Here is a 22,608-nt window from a genome sequence, read left to right as displayed (position 1 = left end):
GTAGATCTCATTACCGATTTCAGCAACTCCAAAACCAGAAACAGAAGCAAATTACTCCAAACTGTTATCGTCCTGTAAGTATGTTGTTCTCTGATGTATGATTTTAGTTTGTTGAAGATATTTACAAATTGGAAAATATTCTTGAGAAATAAACCTGTCACAGAAAGACGTTTCCATAAAGTTAATTTTTGATACATCTAAATTTTCATGAAGATAGGATATCAAAAATGCACCAAGTTAGAATATAAAGGATAAGTTAGACCCAAATTATAGATTGAAATTGATATTGCTGTAGCAAGAAAAATTTCGACTGTTGATTTGTTCCTTGATCAAACATAAATGTTACAAACTTAAAATGAGAATATTTTTTTTGCCAGTCTAACAGACACAACCAGTGTCACAGGGTGTAAAAGGGTACTTGTGCACCACGCTTTTCATGCCTTACACCCTCATATACACCCTAAATTTTCTCAGCAGTAGTAGTGATAATAATAATAAAACCAATGCTTGAAGTGATGGGGGATGTGGAGGGATGGTATTCCCCAGTTAGCCAAATTTATGCAAAGAATCCCCCAGCTGTGTTATTGTTGGCATATTAAATCATAGGAGCATCCTGGCCCCTGTGGCGGAATGGTTAGCACATCACACTACGATGCCAGGGGTCCCAGGTTAGAATCCCAGCCTGGTAATGGATGTTTGTGAGTGTTCATTCATCAATTTAATAATATCATCACTCATCCCCATCTTCGCAAATTAGCCAAAAGTGGCACAAGAAGCGAAGTAAAATAAAGCAAATCAATAATTCAATCATAGGAGCATCCCCCCCCCCCCACCCTCCAAACATCCTCAGTTAATATTTTACACTTCAAGTGCTGAGTATAATAAAAGAAAGTTTGCATATTTTGTGCTTTAAGTAACATGCTTCAAATTTTGATGGGGATCAACAAGTTCAAAACTATAGGCTAACAATAAGTCAAAATTAACTACCATATTACTAAGGATTGTTAACTACAATTCAAATAATATTTTCTTTACAGCAGTCATAAATGATTTCTCTTTGTCGTATATAGCCTTCTATATAAATTAATTATGAAATTATTCATATTATACTTTTTCTCTTCATGTACGTTAGCTGGAAATTTAATAGTGATCACAATGGTACATAGGAAAGGTAAATTCACAATGGCAAGTGCATGGAAAATCTTAAAAACTACACTTATTATAAAAACTAATTGATTTCCCTTCTAATAGTACATTTATGTAGTTATCAGAGTAGTAAGTTTGTTCCACTGTAAAGGAGTTCAATTTTGTTTCTCAACTATTTACAGCAGAATTAATTAATCAATTTTCCATGATTTGCATGGATCGCGGAATAATTCACACTTCAGAAAGTGTTGCATTGGTAAAAAAAACCTCTACATTTCATGCTTACGAGTTTATTTCATATTTTGCGGTTTATTTTGCAACTGAATATGGTAGGAAAATGCACTTTACACCTTTGAAGAACAAGGAAAATGAACATTATCGCATGTTATTTCACATTTTGTGTTTCAGTCAAAAACGAAATATGCATGTCTCTACCCACCATTCACCAGCAAGGCACACACAGCCCCTCCCCCACTTGTGCATATATAATGGCAGGATGCTCAGGCCTAGGCTTGTCGCAAATGTTTTCATGTCCCTGCTTGAAGGATTTCACACATCTGTATGGTAATACACCAGCTCCACAGAACTCTACTAGTTCCTGGTAGTACTCCTTTGCTGTACAGTTACTTTCAGCTTCAATTTTCAGCCAGGAATGCTGCTCTGATTTGGAAAACATGTTGGGCCACTGACTACATAATGTTACAGTGCATGTCCAGGGTGGCCACTCTAGGACCATGATAAAATTCAGGTCTGATTCCTGGTTTTCAAGGCGAACTTTCAAAAATTTCAAGGCTACAAGCAGATTTTGTTACTCATTTCCATCTCTCAACACCCATACACATACACACACAGATATATTAACAATATAAAGGATCTGTGTGATTCTAATGTAGCCAAAAATTCTAATTTAATTCAATGGTATTGTGAGGCAACCACCAGTTTAGTACTTCTTTTTCATTAATAATATACATATTATTTTTTTGTATGTGTTTCGTGTGTAGTTTGCACTCTTCTCTGGAGTATAAGTGATCCAGTCAAGGAGGACTCTGGCGAGAAAGTGCGGGTAGAAATTTCGTATTTTAATTATATATATATATTTTTCTTGGGTTTATGTTAAATATTAATCTATTTCTATTCTCCTGGGGTATTTGGGTTATAGTTAGGGATTAATTGAGGTCCAGTACTACCAGTGTACCCTCATATATGGTCCATGACAGATTACGGGCAGCTAGATGTGGAATTTCAACATGTAGTGTAACAGAATATGCAAGAGGGCAGCACCTCGTGTGACTGACCAAAAGGGGCTCTTGTGGACACCCCCTCTGCCAGTCAGTTCAAGAACCACCCCAGGAGGGAGAAGGAGGAAGTTTTTTTTGTTATTTTTTTTCCTCTCTTCGAGGAGAGAGGCTACAAAAGGACAACAAAGATAGAGTATGGCAGAGTAGAAGGACATAGTAAAACAGTATGTAGAGAGTGTGCGAGTGTGCATTGTGCAAATAGTGCGGATAAGGATTTTTTGACATGTGTAATATCGAAGCAAGGATCTTAGGAAAGGATTGGACATAGTGAAAGAAAGAAGCCGCAGAAGGAAATTGTGTAAAAGAAGAGGACTGGACTAGGTGAGAAGGAATATGCAGGTGAGAGTGCAGTGAATAAGGGCCCCAACGAAAGGCGCCGGGACTTAGTTAGTGTGGGTGCATGGGATAAGTAAAACAAATAGTAGAGGCCTCTAATAACTAAGGCGGAACTGTAAATACAACAAAAAGCAAAAGTATATACTTATAATGTTCACAATCATTTAATCATCTTTTTTTTAACAACGCAGAAATAATAAATTCAATATTTGTATACTGGTTGTTTTTTATGAACAAATTATAGTGCTTACGGCAGCGAGGTGGGGAAAGGGTTAACACCCACGTAAACTTTCATAAGAGTCTCATGCCATCCCTTTCGCCTCTCCCCGTTGTGCGTCACAGGTATAGATTTTTAAAATATTCAATTTAAGGTGCGGAGTTTACATTTGAAACTTCACATACTCAGACTTGAAACACAAGTCTCAAAACACGTATATCTACAAACACAAGTCACAAAGGTTACGGGATATACTAATCGACGAATTAACTGTATTGTATAAGAATGTCGAACTCAAATTTAACTAATCAATTTCAGTATATCTTATCTTGCAATCTTCCATAGACTGTCAGATAGATTGTTCTACAAATGATAGTAACAAAGTAAACAAATTGAGAGAATTCTGTTTTGTTTTCCATGCAGCTATCTTTTCCTATAAACTGTGAAAAACTTGCTTTAGGTATTTTTAAGTATGTATAAATTCAATGGGATTTGAATTAATAAAAGTTACAATTTTTTGTTTATGGAGAAAAATTCATGCATAATTCCCAGAGCAAATAATTCATGCACAATTCCTGGAATTCAAGGAATTCCAGGTGAGTCGCCACACTGATGTGCATCATGTAGCATGCCATACCCATGACACTGTCAGGAGGGAATGTTTGGACTTATATGTGCTAACATGGTCTGGATCACACCCTGTGGCCACGATTGGGTTCCAAAACAGGGGGGCAAGGTGCCAAAAATGGAGGGCAAAGACCATATATTTCCCTTTTTAGATAAGGTTTAGCATAGGGTGGGGGAAAAGTGGTGAAAAGTTGCCCCCCATCAGTTGCCGCCACTGATCACACCTATCACCATTCCTGCCTGCATTGCTGTGATCACAATTAAATTTCCAGTCCACATATTATTCTCTCATTTAAATCCTATATTTTCATTGTTTTCTGTATTTTGTTTATATTAGCACATACAGTGTCATATAAATCTTAAAAATGCACTATTTTTATACATGTACTGCACAAAACTGCTTTATATTCATTTCACGACAGTGATGAAAAACAAACACACAAGTAAATAATTTAAATTAAACCAATGATGATTTCATCAAGCTAAAATGCTATATGTAAAATAACAAATAATAATCTGAATGTGATTTACTATGCCTGAGACTAAAGAAATATATTATTGAGGTTTTTACGTGAAGTACACATTACGCCCTTCAAAATTACCTACATACACATAGATTAAATTAAAAAGACATACGTATTGCAACATGAGTTTTGTTATTGTCAAAAATGGATTGACAAATTGACATAAACAAAATAGTTATTCTGATATTAGTTGTCTATTAGTAGTCTAAGTGAACTCTAAGATTGAAGTTGATTTTTAATGCAAAACAAGTGAGCAAAATGATGGAATGTGTTTTGAAATGTTGCTGTGAACTTTAAAAATTATACACAGCTCTAGTACATGAAGGAAATTCTCATCCTGAGTTACTTGATCTTACTCAATCAAATGAGAAAATAATAAAAAAAGTAAAATTGTTACCTTCTTCATTTTGTAAGAAACTAGAAAATACAATTCAAGTCAACTTAACTCTTACAAATTACATACAAATTATACAAAAATGAATTCAGTCCCATTACACAAATAAATCTAGTTGCAGGAAATATAAGAGAACTGCAGAAAACAAAACGGAAGAAATTGCTTGTTAAGGGTAAGTGCTTTGTTAATAAATATTGTTGCATGGATATTTTTTCTAAAATTTCATACTAGACACAAAAATGTTATTAGTAGGCTTCGGATAGTTATGAAAAATTGAGTAGTTTTTTGTAGAGTAAAACAATCGGCACCTTTTTTTTTTACTTACACTCCAATTCACCAAAAACTACAATTTCACTTTCCTACCTTCGTTTTATGCATCGCAACTTATAGGTTCTGACAAGGGAGGACTTCCTTCACTCTCGGGTGCACGTGCCTCGTGGTAATAAACTGAAGTACCTCACTCTTCCATTCTCCATATCGCTGGCTGCATACGAACTGTCAAATGCCACGTTCCTTCCTATGTTTCAATTCTGCAACTGGCACCATATTCCAAATGTAGGTACGTCTATTTTTACATTGAAGACTCTTGATTAATGTTCAGCAAATCTCGGCAATTCATCGCGAGTTTCTGAAGACGACAAAGTCCAAACTACGTATCCCGAGAGACATTTTGCAGTGGAGCGCGTGAATTATGGGTATAGCCGATACCAAGCACAAGACACAACTGTTCTGTGCTCACGCACATACCCACACACTGCCTTCACTTCCTGTGACTTCTGAGCTGCAGATGGCGTGATTACAACGAAATATTTCACAAATAGTCAGTGGTGCCATCTATCGGAAGATCAGGGAATTAAATGATAAGTCGTTTTTTTATCTCTATTTTGAGCGGAGCAATTTCCAACACAACGAGTTGGACGTTGTAAGATTTTGCGATGTAAATTGCAGTATATCGCTACATGTTTTCACGAACATCACGATTAGCAGAAGGTGGAATTTCACCAGCTGTCTCTCATTCTACTCAGCATGAAAGGTTACTAGTGCACTTAATAACTATGTATTGTTTCAGATGCTCAAAAGTAAACTTATGCCTGTTATCCACGAGAATACTCTCTCCACATCACAAGAAACAATAGGCTCATGTTGTAATTTCAACAAATCGGAAACGTGCAGTTCACTTGGAATACCGTCCACATTTTGTTTCCCTTCATGAATAGAGAAAATGTTCTTTAGGAGCTTGTAGCCATAATTCTTTGCGAACACATACTGAAATTTATCGAGTACTTCTGGCCTTCCAGCACTCAACAGAACTTGTTCCACCTTTTCCACCTCCTGAAGACTTTCCTGAAGAGAGAGCCCCTTGTCTCCAGTTTCCTTATTGCTGCTGCAATGCACATGAAATTCAAGCTAAAAAATACAAGCTCTTCTCTAACACTGTACCTCAGGGCTGTTTGTGCCTCCTTGATACAAACAGCATCGTTAGGATCTAATTGTTCAACAATGTTGTTCCTGTTTCAAAATTGCCTGCATAGTAAGTTGCAGCATGAAGCCAAGTGCCCCATCTTGTTATAACGGGGGAAGGAGGGAAGGGAGTGTTTATGTCACATTTTTGAAACTTAGATTTGCGATTTGTGGCTTTTACAAACACATTTTTCACAGAGGAAATTACTCTGTTAACTTTAGGGTAAAGCGCTCAAACCACTTCAGCTACGCGATGAAGTTCATGCACCACACAAGTTACATGGATCATTTTTGGATACAGAACTTGAAGACCCGTCATTGCTTTTGTCATGTAAGTTGCTGCATCTGTACACACCATAAGCACATGATCGTAGGCTATGCCCGAAGGCCACAAAAGACTCAGCGCATCATTAAAAAATACTGCGATACTTGAGTGATTCACATCTTCTTGCACAGACACTGTGAGTAAATAAGAATTATCTCTCTTCTTCAACACTAAGAATAACAAACACAAAATTAGCAACACACCTCTGTTCAGAATCTGTTATTTCATCCAAAGAAACCCAGATAGTTTTGTCCACTGCTCGTGCTCTCAATTTACTTAATGTCTCTTTGCATAATACCGGAATATATTTTTTTCTGAGGGTAGATTCATCTGGATAAGGCCATTCAGTGTATTTCTTCAGAAAATATGCAAAGACCTTGTTTTTCAACTTTGCCAGTAGTATGTTTGCTGACACCAAGGCCCTGCACAAATCTTCATTGAACTGAGATAACTGAGGTCCTAACTTACTTACTGATGGCTTGATTAAAGATTGTTGATTCTTGCTTTTGATTTTCGTTTCCCTGTTCTTGATGTGTTTTGAAGTTTGTAGATGTTGAGCTACTTGGAACCTTTTCCCCGCTGACACTGAAGTTTCGCAGTATTTACAAAACAAGACTTAGCTGTCGGTAGAAAAATCTTTAAATTCTTTTAGATACGCACTGAGCGAAGTACAGATTGCTCGCTTCTCCTTCAGCATCTTCTGATTGTAGTCTCGCACAGCCACCGTAAAACTAACGATTCTCCCACTCGAAAACAACCGGTAGACAAAGATTAAAATTACGCACATTGGCACTGCATTAGTACCTGTTCTAGCAGGGGCATTTCCAGAGAGATGCGACTCACCTGCGAACAAAGATAACAAACCAGTCTTGACTGCGAAGAACACCTGACAAATGAATCATGTTTCTGAATTGCTCCAAAGGAAAGGAAACTACAAATTTTCAGACAGAAACAGCAGAATATGCATTTGTAAGAAAAAATGGGTAAAATATGCAATATATCCTGAAGACACTGAAAATATGCCTTTGCATATGCTATATGCAAAATGCATAACTATCTGAAGCCTAGTTATTAGTTACCTTGTACAAAACAAAGAACAAATGAAACTAGTAAAAATTAGCCAAATCAGATTTTTTCATGAAATTCAATAAAGAGAAATAAATTCATATCTCTTGACGTAATTTATTGGCTGTAATAGCAATAATCTAAGAAGGCTACTTCCTACTTCCTATTTTCTTGTTACAAATTCAGACTTTACAGTAATTTGTTACAAATAAGGATATATATTTGTGTTAAATTTTTTGCTTTTTGTTGTTCATAGACAGTCCAGAAACAGGAGCAACATATCCAGATGCAAAAGATGACAATGAATCCATCAGGCGAATATTAAAACAAGGTAAGAATAGACTTGTTAATGTCAAAGTCTATAGTTTTTTTTTTTACTTTACACAAATAGCACTTTAATACAATGTTAAGTGATATATTTTTAAATTTAAATTTCATTCAGGATTTGCATTGGTATCTTCAGAATTCAAAAGGAAAGAGATGAACTAATATAGGCATACAATCAACAGTAAATATAATAGTAGGCAAATTACCCATCGCAATTTTCATTCCTTTTTCTATATGTTGTGCTGTTTTAAGGAACGGAATTCTGTTGATGTGGAGAAGATGTTATCCTCTCCATATTGACACTTTTATTTCATGATTATGAAAAACTCAATCTTCTGACCAAGGCAGAAATTTATTTTACTATAAAACATAAACTAAACATAATGTTTCTACCTTCTAGCAAGGTCTTCTTCAGACTCTGCACCAAGTACAAATGTAACAAGGTACAAAACAGGACGATATATATACACAAAAATTACTCCCCTCCAGACTATTAGAAAGTTGTTCTGGAACATTCTAGCAGGTGGCTTTCCCTTGTCAACTGTACTTTCACCTAAAAGGCTAAACATATTTTCTTCCATCTAGAATGTGGTTGGACTCTTTATCTCACGCTGTTTTTCCTTCATTCTTCTTCCTTCTTCTCTCCTCTTTCTCTCTTGTCCTTTCCACTCTTTCTAACATCTTCTTCCATTCTTTGTTTATCTTCAGTCCCCAATTCCAGTGCATTGTGTCTCCTTCACCTTTCTTCTCTATTTCCTTGGCCTCCTTCCATTTTCTCACTAGTATTCTCTTCTCCCTTCCTATCTGCTTAGCCTCATCCCACTCTATGTCATGTCCTGTTTCTCTCGTGTGTTTAAATATCACATTTGTCTCTCTCTTAAGTCGTACATCATCCCTATGTTGTTTCAACCTGTCTTTCAACCACTTTTTCATTTTTCCTATGTACACACTCTGACATTCTTTACATTTCACTTCGTAGATAATCCCTTCCTCTTCTCTGTTTTCCTTTTTCTTGTTTGCATTCTATTCTTAAGATGCTTCTCCCTCCCTTCCTGCAAGTTTTAATGCCCACTTTCCTAAGCACTTTGCATATCTTTTCTGTGGTTTTCCCATACTCCTTATTCCAAACCTCCTCTCTTTTACTTTCTCTTCCAATTCTCCCCTGCCACTTTTCTTCCTTCTTATGTTTATGTCCAGTCTATCCTCCTTCTCATACCCATTCTTTTCCAGCTGTTTCCATAGGCTATTTATTTTGCCTTCTTTCTCACATTCTTTCGTGCATATTTTCTTGATTCTGTCCTCCATATTCTTTATAAAATTTCTTTTTTTTTGTTACCTCACTTATATCACTTCTTTTGTGGCACACTTCTTCTGATGCCAAGCTGTTTCAATTTCTTGCCCTCTCTTCCATTTCATGAACAGTGGCATAGCGTTATAGTATGCCCGTACGCCCAGCGTTCCCAGATTTAAAATTTCAAAAAAGCTTAAATGCTGTGATTATAAAGTAAAACGTGACTACTTTCATAAATGTTTGACCTTCATGGCATTATAATAGCTATTTTTCGCGATCCGCTTCCAACGCTCCACTCTCAACACTCGTTCTAGCATCTCTTTTCAATGCCTTTCCCGGCCAGACGCCGAGCAGGTTCGGCGTACAGGACTCCTATATTCCTTGCTGCCTTTATGGAGGGAACGCTTCCATTTCTACAGCACGCGCATAAATGGGCTCTCTTACGCCAGCGTATGAGAGGTCTACCGTGAATGGTTCATGTGACCCTTCCTGCCTTCTGAAGCAGACGACAGCGGCAGAATTCCTACCCGGTTCTTCGCTCTTCGCGCTCATGCAACTCGTGCTATGTGATGCTACAATACGCAATATTGACTGACGTAACTTTACCAATCTCAAATATACTGTTTCTTAATGGCCACTGCATTGTTTAATTTATCGCACGACAGCGATGTGCATTAGAAACTAAAAGATCAACACAGTTTTTGTCAAATAAGTTGGTGAAGTCCTCGTGGTAGAAATTCAGCCTGTGGCTGCTCTACCACTTAACCCGCAAAACTATTAATTTTTTTATTGTATTTTTTTTCGTTATTATCTAACTACTTAATATTGTGTCAATGAAAATGTTTAGCATTCATTTGAAAACTCTTAACATCGAATAGTCTCTGGACAAAATTATTTTAAAATGTTTAACAGCATTCTCAAGATGTAATAAACAGTGGTCTGAATGACTAATCGGCACTGTTACGTCAGTAGAGTGTACGATATTTGGATCATCCACTCTGCTTTGCACAGTGCGCCAAGACGACAGAGGTCCCTGGTTCGAATCCCAGCGTGAGTACGGGTGTTCTTTGTCAGTGTCCCTTCATCAATATCATCACTCATATTCATATTCACAATTAACCAAACGTAGTAGAAAAGTGAAATAAAAGAAACCAAATCAATCAGTAGTTGGATCACCCACAACAATGACGTCTACTGTTGTGCAGAGGCGCTTGTGATTCAGGTAGGTTTTTTAATGACTTGCGTCATGCAGAAAGGTATTAAAAAAGGTATAAAACACCAGAGTTCAAAACATTTGTGGCGGAGATCTTCAACCAGTATTGGAATAGTCGGGGGGTCAGCCCGACGTATCCCCAGCCGTTATAGTAGGTCTGAAAACATAGCTGACTTCAGGCAAATAAACAATACCTGTGGCGACTAATACCATAAGTAAATTATTAAGCAAGAAAGGGCCGACCCTTCCTTCGTACTTGGCGTTCCCACCCAAAATGTCCATGCTACGCCACTGTTCATCAATATATCTAGGTAGCTTATCTTGTCTTCTTCTATTTCGAGTTCCAATAATATCCCTCTTTCTTCATCTTGTATTTCTTTGGCAAATATGTCGAGCTGCCTCTTCGTTCCCTTTCATATGCCAAAACAATCGTCCACATATCTGCAAAACAGAATTATTTTGTCACCTCCTTTTTCTATCACTTTCTTTTCTCATTCATTCATAACCAATTCAGCCAATGCTGGGCTTAGGCTAGAACCTATATTCAGTCCTTCACTCATTAACATTATTTTATCCCCCATTATACTGTAACCGTTATTCCAAATGGTTTCCAGCCACCTTCACTACCCTTTCACTATCCCATTCTCCTATAATTCCTTGTCCCATTCTCTTTTTAACAAAGTCGAATAAATTTCCGCCTTGGTCAGCATATTGAGTTTTTCATATCATGGAAACAAGGCTTAATGGTGTAATAATTCTTGATTATTACTATGCACCAAAATAGACTGAATGACACAAAAATGACAGTTCAAGATATTAAAATAGCATGCAGTGTAACAGTGCAAAACAAGTGCTTTATTTATAGATATAATTTGTGTCATTGGTAAAATGATTGACGATTTACAAAGACTGGAAGTGCTACAAGAATCAGGATCAATGACCAAAGTCAACGTAAAATACATAAGAAAATGTAATCCATTGAAATGTATGACCAAGCCATGAATGTGCACATTCTAAAGGTAAATAAATGTATCTATTTTATTTATCTATCCATTCATCCTTTGTTGACAGGGTGAAAACAAGAAAGGGAATGGATGAACTGTAATGTAGTTAATAGTTAGTAGGAATGAAAGCTGCTCTATGTTGGAGTGTGTTAGAAACACTGCATGCACAGGAGCATGTATGCTAAGGCATGCAAATTGTTTTGATGGATGGAATACTCTTTAATCCACAAGGTCATTCTGCAAAATGAATGACAATGGCACTTGTGGATTTTGTCAGTATGAAATTGTTTGCTGATGTTTATAGTACAAGATGTAAGCAGTCATAAAATTATTTATTTTATTTTTTCATTATTTTGCATCACTTTGTTGCATTGAGGTTATTCACAGCAATAAGAAAGGATGACGAATAAAATTATGAAGGTACAAACTCCAGAGAAAGCCCTCTTCTGTGGCAGAGTGGTTAGTTTTTTGTGCATCACGGGCAAAGATTTTAGGTTTAAATCCTGGGCAATGAGATATACATGTGTTATTGTGTTTATCCCACTCTCATCATCTGCTGCATCTCATCATTGTTAACCTAGATGAGTAGAAGAGTGGTGTAAAGTAATGAAAATAGACCAAGAAATACAGTAGCCAAAGTTGGAAATTAAAATCCAGAATCTCCTACCAAGTTTCTGGTGCATATGGTACATTGTTGTTCGTTCAATAATCTGGAGCAATAGATACCACCATTTTAGATAAAACTGTAATTCCTATGAATACCACCATCTTTTTAACTCAAAACTGATTTAAACAATCTTGATTTGTATTTCAAAGTGTCTAAGACAGAACTTTTGTGTTCTAAACTGAAAGATTATTTCAGCATCATACTAGAGTTTGACTCTTTTGTTAAGGCCAGGAAGCATTTCAAGATTTCTATTTGGAAGATGTTGTTTTAATTTATTGTAATAATTGTTGTCCTGTTATGAATGACCTTCATCATGAACAATAGAGCGGACTTTTGTTCATTGGCAATTTTAAAAGTAATTGGAAGGCTGTGGTTTTGCGTAACGGGAACAATGCCCTTCTATGCCATTAAAATGATCAAAATTGTGCTCCTACATGAAAATAATATGAAAGTCATCCCTTGGAAACAGTACCACAATATAGTTTCACAGGAAATTTTATCATTATAATAATGAAAGTATTTGAGAAATTCTAAGCTTTTCAATTGGAGTTATCCAATAAGTGGACCAATCAGTGTATAGAGTAGTCAGAAAGTGGGCTTATCCACCCTTTATTTTTGACACTTTGATGGTAATGGTTGAATGCTTGATATGGACACATACCTGATGGTTTTCGAGTCCAGTCATTTTCACAGCAAAGCCAAATTCTGTGCAATATTCTGGCACTTGTGTTGCAAGTGTGAATAAGACCTTTCCTGGACAGTGGATTGGAAGAGATTCTGAAGATTACCCACATCCCTTAGCCTGGCCTCCATGAAATCCTGACCTCACATCTGGGAGTTCATCAATGACAGAGTCAGAAATAACCAGTATCGCACAACACAAGAGTTATGAGCAGGTATGGAAGATTATCTCTGCAAAACATCTGCCAGAACATATTCTGTGCTAATAAAGTGGTGGTCTCCATACCTTTATTCTGGACTCTTCAACCATCAGGTATGTGTCTGCATCAAGCATTCATCCATACCCATCAAAGTGTCAAAAATAAAGGGGGATATGCACGCTGTGTGGCCATTCTATACACTGAGTGGTCCATGTTTTGGATAACTCCAATTAAAAGGCTTAAATTTATCTAAAATACTTTCATTGTTCCAAAGATAAAATTTTCTGTGAAACTCGTATATTGCAAAATTGTTTCCAAGGGATGACTTTCAAATCATTTTCATGGAAGAGCACTATTTTGATCATACCTTTGTAATAGTTATGTTGCTTTTATTCTAAATGCTAAATTCAAACAAGATAATTTCTAAAAAGAGAAACTATGCATGCTATTTTACATCAAAATAGTAAATTCTGAAGTAAGCCTTACATGATAAGTTATTACAAGTCTTTTAAATGCAACGTGTATATTAAGTAGAAAATTGTTCTTCTCACATAAAAAGATTATTGTTAATATTGCCTACCATCTTATGCTTAAGTTGAAAGACAATACCTACATCACACAATCAAAATATAGGTTCATTTTTTTTATCAAATAGGTATTTCAGGGTCTATCAAACCTACTGAAGGTGACATCTTACAACCACCAAAACACCTAGAGACAAGTAAGTAAATATGAGGTTTATCACCTCCATTTCTAGACTAATTGCAATGATGAAGATGAATGATGATTAATTAGGTTAAATTGATGAAGCCTTCCTTCCTTCTTCTTTGATTGGCACACACCGCCTATGAGCGATTTCTTGCCAGGGGTCCTATTTGGTTTGTTATGAGAAAGTTTGTTTACATTCCAAGTGTCTGTTTGTTTATGTTACAATGTTGTTTTTTCGTGCAAAGCTGTACAGTATCCACATGACATCAGACCGTGGCTCGTAGAGTAGAGTCGAAAGGGACATCGGAAATGGAATACCCACACGTTGTAACTGTTTGTATAGAGTATTGCGATGTTGTTGTCAAATTGGGCATTGTAAAAACAAATGTGTGGTTGATTGAATAGGTTCTCCACACGGACAGGAAGTTGCAGGCACGGTATATGAACTGGGATGTATAACGACGTGACCTGTACGCATTCGCATGGTAAACACTAAAACTGCACGGGGTAGGTTAATGTGTTGAAACCAAGGACGTTTATTGCCGACTTGTGCATGCCATCTATATGTATTGGTATTGAGGAGTTGCTGGGTACACCAATCGTCCCATTGTTGTTCTACTTTGATTTTTACCCGTGGGAGGAGGTCAGTGTACGGCAGGCGCATCGGGGTAACAGTTTCTTTCGTTCTCACTTGTTTAGCCATTACATCAACGCGATCTTGATATTTATTGAGGTCACTGTGGGTGCGAATATATGTGAAGGTCGCTGACAGACCCTGCTGTTGAAGGTCTAACATGATTCGAAGAATAAGATAGGGAAATACCGTTAATTTATATGCTGCCCGACCTGTTCGTGCTAATGTTTGAAGTACGCTCAATGCGTCCGTAAGAATTAACGAATGATCGATTCGTAACTGCAGGGCGAATTGTAGTGCTTTATAGATAGCATAACATTCCGCCGAGAAAATCGACATATCGGATGGGAGGGAAAATTGTCGAGTGATGTTATGAGATGGTACGTAAAAAGCACATCCCACACCGTCTGCAGACTTCGATCCGTCAGTATAAATAAAGGTTGATGTGGGCCACAATTCTCTATAATTTTCATGTCTGCCATGATCTTCATATTGTATCTCTACTCGGGGTTCTGTGGGAATATTCAGTTGATATAAAAGCGGGTCCGGATGGGTAAAAGTTTAGTGGTAAGCGTCAGGGTCAATATTATAACATTGTAAGAAAAAAAAACGTTTAGTGGGGGGAGGGGGGGGAGGGAGGCCAAACCATTGTCGTTGAATCGCAAATGTTTTATTAAATGGATGAGCGTGTCGCGCCCACGATTTGAACAAATATTGCACAGTGAGTTTGATGCGTCTGTGTGACAAAGAGGATTCATTGCTTTCTAAATATACACTAACATTGGGACTAGACGGCATGAGTCCTAGACATGTACGTAAGGCTCGTCGTTGTAATACGTCGATAGATGTAAGAAGTTTTGGATTGGCTCCACCATATGCTGGTGCTGCATAATCAAACAATGCACGAAAACAATTTTTATAAAATAATAGCATTGTATGGGGGTGTCCTCCCCACTTGGTCATGGAAATACAGCGGAGTAAATTAACAATTTTTAAACCCTTTTCCTTGAGATATTGTATATGCCTTGTCCAATTCAGTTTCCTATCAAAGTATACACCCAGGTATTTGACATTGTCGACTACTGGAATGTGCTGTATTTCTGTGATATTGTAAATTGATGAAGGAACATGCACAAAGAAACACGGGCTAGTATTTGCAACCAGAACCTTTAGTGGTGAGATTGTGATGAAATTACTACTAAGTAATTGTCTATGCTAGTGCAGCAGTAAGTTTTTTATTTATAAAATATATTTGTTTTGGCTTAAAAATCAAGCACGTCTATATAGAATAATATCATGGAATGAACAAGCACTGATGTTTGTTTGAATTGGTTTTTAAGTCCACTTTATGCACAGAAGGGTTAATTGGAATGGAAACTATACAGTTTAAAGTGAGATCCAAGCCACTATGTGCCTCCACTGGGTACTGACCCAGGACCCTTGATGAGGATTAAGGTTAATAGATAAAAAAGAGAGCAAGGGGCAGTTTCATTCAATTAAGATTTCAATATCTGAATAAAAGCAAGCATGTGTATAAGTTTACTTCATGTTTTGTTTGAAATCCAGTCAGTACAGCAAATAATTATAAACGTCATCCATTTTGATTATAATATTTATTATGATATGCATCTAAGTGAGTAAAACTTTACTTATAGAAGCTAATATTACTAGTTCTCTTTATACATTTAATAGAATATTAAGTAATTTCTCTTTCAGTTAGACAATTACCAAAGGAAGGACGGTTAGAACTGACAACCATTTCCACAAATATTTCGAGTACAGGTCAGCAACTCTATTTTATCTTATTTTGCACCACAGGGACATGTGGTTTGCAACAAAAACATTATCATGCAAGTTTTTATTGTTATACAGTACTTCCATCTGTGAATCACATGTCAGTAGCATAATGCAGTGGCGTAGCATGGACATTTCGGGTGAAAACGCCAAGTCCGAAGGAAGGGTCGGCCTTTTTTGCTTAATAATTTATTTATGGAATTTGTCGCCACAGGTATTGTTTATTTGCTGAAGTCAGCTGGGTTTTCAATAAAACATCATCCATGCATGTTTTAGCTAGAAAATGAGATGCCTCACTATGCAAAAAATGTTTTGAACTCTGGTGTTTTATACTGTTTTTAATACGCTTCGGCATGTCGCAAGTAATTAAAAAATGTACTGAATCAGAAGTGTATCTGAACAACAGCAGACGTCATTGTTGTGGATGATCCAACTACTGATTGATTTGGTTTATTTTACTTCGCTTTTCTACCACTTTTGGTTAATTGCGAATATGAATATGAGTGATGATATTGATGAAGGGACACTCACAAAGAACACCCATGCTCATGCCGGGATTCGAACCAGGGACCTCTGTCATCTTGGCGCACTGTGCAAAACACTCTGACACGGAGGTGGGTGGATGATCCAACTATCGTACACTCTACTGATGTAACAGTGCCAATTAGTAATTTAGACCACTGTTTATTGCATCTTCAGAATGCTGATAAACATTTTAAAATAATTTTGTCCAGAGATCATTCGATGTTAAGAGTTTTCAAATGAATGCTAAACATTTCCATTGACACAAAAGTTAAATACTAACGAAAATATAATAATAAAAGAAAACAATGGTTTTGCGGGTTAAGTGGTAGAGGAGCCACAGGCTGAACTTCTACCGCGAGGACTTCACCAACTTATTTGACAAAAACTGTGTTGATATTTGAGTTTTTAATGCACAATGCTGTTAGTGTTATAAATTATACAATGCAGTGGTCATTATCGCATATTGTAGCATCACACAGCACAAGCGCGAAGAAACGAGTAGGAATTCTGCTTCTGTCGTCTGCGCATGCAAGAGAGCATTGCGCTCAAGCTGTAGAGATCCAAGCTTTCCCTCGAGATAGGCAACAAGGAATATAGACTCCTTATGCCAAACCAACCCGATATCTGGCGAGGAAAGGCATTGAAAAAAAAATGCTAGAACGAGTGTTGAGAGTGGAGCGTTGCAAGTGGAACGCAAAAAATAGCTATTATAATGCCATGAAGGTCAAACATATATGATATTAGTCAAATTTACACATTTTTGAAATTTTAAATCAGGGAATGCCGAGTGTATGGGCGTACTATAACGCTACGCCACTGCCAAAATAGTATCTGTGAACATATCTTCTCACAGCATCACTGATCCTTGTCTTCAGTATTGTGATATCACAAACGGGTGTTTGATACACTTTGTCCTTAACATAACCCCTCATGAAGGAGTCCAGTGGGATTATATCAGGTGACCTGGGTGGCCAGGGTCTTGGACTAGCCATCCCAATCCATCAGTTTGGTATCCAGATATGAGCAACTTTAGCCCAGTGCAGCGGAGCCCCATCCAATTAAAACATCACATGTTGTACACTAATCTTTTATGCCCTTAACACCAGGTGACATTCATCCAGACTCTGTGCAAAACAATCGCTGCTCTATAACTGGTGATTTCATGAAATTACAGCACACACTGCACTTTTGTCTTGCACATATGCCACTGACTGCAGTGCCACAAATGCGATTCAGAGATGGCAACACTTTGCACAAAAAAAAACTTGCATCATTATGTTATGTATTGTAGAAAACCAGTTTTACCACCATAAATTTTCTCTATCAGGGAAAGACTTCATAACCATGTTGTGTCTCATTCATTCATTGAATTTCATTCACTGCAATATATGTACTACGAGGGTCACTATTTATATTTTGAGCCTTGGCAACACTGATTGAAATTAGGCGCGATTTGACGTTTGCACGGAATCGTCTGGCATTATTGACCATAACGTACTTCAAATGTTTTGTCAATAGCTTGATTTGTGTTGTTTATGTTGCCTTGGAGATTGCGCGACAACAATAAAATGGAATTAACTCATGAACATTTTCGTGCGATGATTTTTTACGATTTTCGACGTGGATTATCAAGACAAGAGTGCATCGATCAACTTACTTCCACATTTGGCGATGAAGCCCCATCCTTTGCCACTGTGAAACGCTGGTATAACGAAATTAATCGTGGCCGCCATTCGCTCACCGACGAGATTCGCGAAGGTCGTCCAAAATCAGTTGTTGTTCAAGAAAACATTGATGCTGTGCAAAACCTAATACTGCAAGATCGTCATGTGACATACTGTGAGATTGAGGCAACCATAGGCATTAGTTCCACCAGCATATATAAAATATTACATGATCATTTAGCTGTGAGAAAGGCATGTTCTCGTTGGATCCCACACAATTTGACAAAAACTAAAAAAGACGCTCAATTGGTGCTCAATAAATACAATCGTGGTGCTTCAAAAGACATATATAAGATTGTAACAGGTGACGAATCACGGATATATGCATATGAGCCGGAACGTAAACAGCAGTCGACTGTATGGGTGTTTCAAGATGAACCCAATCCAACAAAAGTTGTTCACGCTCGAAGCACATCGAAACAATAGTCGCCGGTTTTTTTCGGGAAAACTGGTCATGTGTCAACTGTGCCTTTAGAGGAACGTAGAACGGTCAACTCTGAATGGTACACAACAATTTGTTTGCCAGAGGTCTTCGGTCAAATACGGAAAACAAACAAACGGCGTCGGATCATTCTTCATCAAGACAATGCCAGCTGTCACACATCTCGTCTAACAACCGACTTTATGAACAGTCAAAAAATCGAATTGATGGGTCATCTGCCGTACAGTCCTGATTTGGCACCCAATGACTTCTTCTTGTTCCCGAATGTCAAGAATAAATTGTGTGGACAACGATTTTCGTCGGCGGAAGACGCCGTTGATGCGTTCAAAAACCATATTATGGAGGTGTCTCAAGAAGATTGGAAAAACTGCTTTGACAAATGGTTCGAATGAATGCAAAAGTGTATTGACCATAAAGGAGAATACTTCGAAAAACAATAAAGCAGTTTTCAATGCCAAATTCCTGTTTTTCCATTGTTAGGCTCAAAATATAAATAGTGACCCTCGTATTAGCTTTACAGATATATATAATATTTAATACTAATGAATGTTAATAATTTCTTTTAAAATTTCAGAAAGCACTAAGGATTTATCTAAGCCTCAACAATAGTATGCCATAGTCCCTTATAGACATTCTGAGTGATGGCTATATCAGTGAGAAACAGCAGCTTTACAACTGAAAATAAATTTGGGAGCTCTTAAAAATTATATTGTAACATATAAAAGCATGTATTATATTTGTGAAATAAAGAATTATCCTTCTTCTGCTAATACTTACGCTTTTGTAATAAGACCTGTGTGATTTTTTTAAAAAAATATTGTATATTGACAACTCCATTCTGTAAATGAATTCTGGCAATTAAAGACTGTATTTGTTACATGATAAGTATACTTAACTGTGCTACACTAATAACACCAGAAAATCAGACCCTTTGCAAATACATAATTTAGGATGTTTCATTAAAACACCATTACTGATACAGCAAGGTTGAACATTAGTGGTCACTATTCTCTGTCTGCTGTAAGAATGAAATCAATGTAAACTAATACATGTGGAAATAGGAATTGTAGCTTTCCTGGCGACATGATTCAAACAAGTGTTCTCGGGTTAGCAGCCAGTTTTGGCCCCAAAAGAGCTAAGTTGGCAACACTGACTTGGAGGGAAGAGCCTGATAGAAACTGTTCTGCATGCTCATAATTTACTTTTGGTTGACCAGTTTAATTTGAATAATTTGTATTAAATAGTATGGAAGGGGTAAAGCAGAGGAAAGTATGAAACATAGTTTTTGCTGAGGCAAACTGAATGCAGTCTTGCCGCACTGTTTCTGTTAGCAGCACATATCATACAATTTGAGTGAGGCAACTTACAACTGTGTAAGTAGATCACATGGTCTCCTTCACACAAATGGCATTTTCCTTCATAGTGGATATTAAATCATGTTGACAGGCCTGGTGACCAAGCATGTTAAGGTGTCCACTTTCAGACTCGCTACTGAAGTTCCGGAGTTTGATTTCCAGCCTGGACATGGATGTTATTTGTGTGTGTCCCATTACCCATTTCATCTAATCACCACCCATTCTTATTGTTTTGATTTGCCAAAGGTGGCAAAAAGTGATGCTTGATAGAAAGAAAGGAAAAAAAAAATTGAAATAGGAAATTAACCCTTAACCACAGTCGTGAACATTTTGGGCACTAACACAGTCGTGCGGTCCACGGGACCTCTATATAAAAAAAAAAGGAATATAAATATATCAGGACATATTTTAAATTATGTGAATTTAATCATGTCTTATGCTTTACACAATTATTAGATTTGAGAGCGAAACATTATTTTTTTAACTTCCCTCAAAAAATATTTTGTTTATAATGTGAGTTTAAGCAAAACAAATACACCAATCCAAAATATCTCTTAACTGAGTATTTACACACAGCTGATCAATGTGAATTTAGTCCTTAGTTATTCAAAACCATGGGTCCCTCTATTCAGTATATGCCACAAATAAAGAAAAAAGACAATTCTCTTGTCTATTGATCGTAATAAATCATTGGTGATTTTAACCCTTAAACACAGTCGGGACCGCAGTATATAAATAGAACACCACAGAAGCAGATAATGTAACCTTTCCCTTCACTCTTTCACAGCACACTGAAGTTGAGGAAGGTACTAAAAGAGAGGTAGCCTCAAAGTCAAAACTACTGGTGGAGTAAGAAACAAAAGGAACACTCCGGTCCGTGGGACGTCACAACTGTAGTTGAGGGTTAAGTCACTTCAATTTCCTTCAGGTGGAAAACAACTTCAGTCTCTAAATTCTCTACCTCATTTGTGCTGCGTTGAGAGAGAGGGTGAAGTAACTGATCATCTCTGAGAAATTTTCATAAAGGTGATCATGCTTAGTTGACCCCACCACTGAGACTTCCAAACCAATAAATATATGGTCAATTAAAGATTGATAATCGCACTCTATGGTAGCTAAACTTCAGTGATCATCCACATAGACAATGCCTAAAACTAACAATACATCATAATGAGCCTACTGAACAAACTTCCTCCATAACGGAAGGTCATTCATTCACCACTGTTTGTTCTATTCATTGCATGAGCCTGATTATGTGCTTTCATTGTAGTTTGTTCTCGTATGAAATAGTGTAGTTGGAAAGCAAGAAAAAATGGAAGAATATTTCACTTCTGGCGGAGGACATACCCTTTGGGGGGGGGGGGATACTACATTAATTCCAGAACCTAAAATGCCCCAGACCCAAGTTTTTAAGCACTCGTTTGTCTGTAATGGCCTCTTCAAAATGGCGGTCATGACGAAGATTCTATACCTGAAATCTGTCAGTTTATTGCAATTATTTATGATTCATGACATCTTATTTTCACCTAATTTGCAGTTTATAACTGTATTATGATAATAAGAAATAAAGAAGACCCACTTTATCAAATAATATTAGATATAGTGGCCAATATGGACGCGAAAAGTCTAAAAATAACCTTTCAGCTATTTGATCATGTTTTGGATCAAACCTTATGCTTTGGATGTGCCAGAACTCAACAGTAGCATCCAAAATAGTGTCTGACTAATCCCATGAAATAATAATAGTTCAATTTTTGACAATCTGTATATGTACAGGGTGTTTCAAATATCTGACAACATAGGACAACTGCGTTACTAGTGCAGATGGTGAAAAATAGAAAGAGGGGAAAGTTGTTGGAAATATGAGGTTTTCAATATAATGTGCTTGAATTTTCAATGTAGCATGCACTGTTGAGGCTGTTCGCTGGTATGAGCCTCAATGAGAACTGACATTGCCTTGTTGCCACATGCTTCGTCCTTAAGGGGGCATTTACGTTATCGCAACACCGTACTGTTCTCGGTAAATTGAGAATGATGACGCAATATTAGAGGCAAAGTAAGACGGGTGTGTTTGTACAGAAACACATATGCACCTGCACACAACTACAAAACCTGTAATTGTGTCTAATGTTATCTGAAATAGAGGTTGTTTATTAGGGCATAGTGATATGGCCCAGATAGCACATAAGCTTGTGACAAGCTTGAGATAGCTTCCTTTTAGCTTGTCAACGCAAGCTTGACATGGCAAGCTGGACGTAAGCCTGATGCATGTGATAACTAGCGTGATAGGATACATTTTTTTAAAAAATAAAACAATAGAGACACCCATTTAATATAACAATAGAGATACTTATTAAACATAAACAATAGTGACAAAATGAAATAAAACCGAAATACAGTGGAATGAATTCCAGTGTGAATAAAGCACCAAAGCTTTTATTTCATGCAGCGTACACTAGATGGCAGTGAGACTCAAATGTGAAACAAACATAAGTTTTAATAACATAAATAAGGATAACTTTGATTGTAATTAGTGAAAAAATGTGTTTCATTATTCTTCAAAAGATGTGAAAATATTGAAGTTGCAACGAAGATCAGAAAATAAAATGTGGTGAATAAAAGTGAAACTCCCTGATCATTACCAGTGCAT

The 22,608-nt window shown here is 36.9% G+C and overlaps 1 protein-coding gene across 23 annotated transcripts in view; it reads left to right on the top strand.

Annotated features, from left to right (window-relative positions):
* LOC146002409 (uncharacterized) overlaps positions 1-19,480 on the top strand; it is a 229,609-nt gene extending 210,129 nt beyond the window's left edge. For 16 of the 23 annotated variants that reach the window (XM_083140191.1, XM_083140194.1, XM_083140174.1 and 13 more), the window contains 6 exons: positions 24-74; positions 4,658-4,714; positions 7,650-7,724; positions 13,432-13,497; positions 15,820-15,900; positions 19,178-19,480. In XM_083140191.1, coding sequence (XP_082996317.1) covers positions 24-74; positions 4,658-4,714; positions 7,650-7,724; positions 13,432-13,497; positions 15,820-15,900; positions 19,178-19,212 — 365 coding nt within the window. In that variant the 3' untranslated portion in view covers positions 19,213-19,480. Of the gene's footprint in view, positions 1-23; positions 75-4,657; positions 4,715-7,649; positions 7,725-13,431; positions 13,502-15,819; positions 15,901-19,177 lie in introns of all 23 variants that reach the window. The other 7 variants (XM_083140178.1, XM_083140175.1, XM_083140179.1 and 4 more) reach the window with 7 other exon arrangements.
* Positions 19,481-22,608: the final 3,128 nt, after the last annotated feature.

This window comes from Lepisma saccharinum, chromosome 18 (assembly GCF_977018435.1).
Source record: "Lepisma saccharinum chromosome 18, izLepSacc3.1, whole genome shotgun sequence".
NCBI classification, from domain to species: domain Eukaryota; kingdom Metazoa; phylum Arthropoda; class Insecta; order Zygentoma; family Lepismatidae; genus Lepisma; species Lepisma saccharinum.
This window is presented reverse-complemented; position numbering and strand designations above follow the sequence as displayed.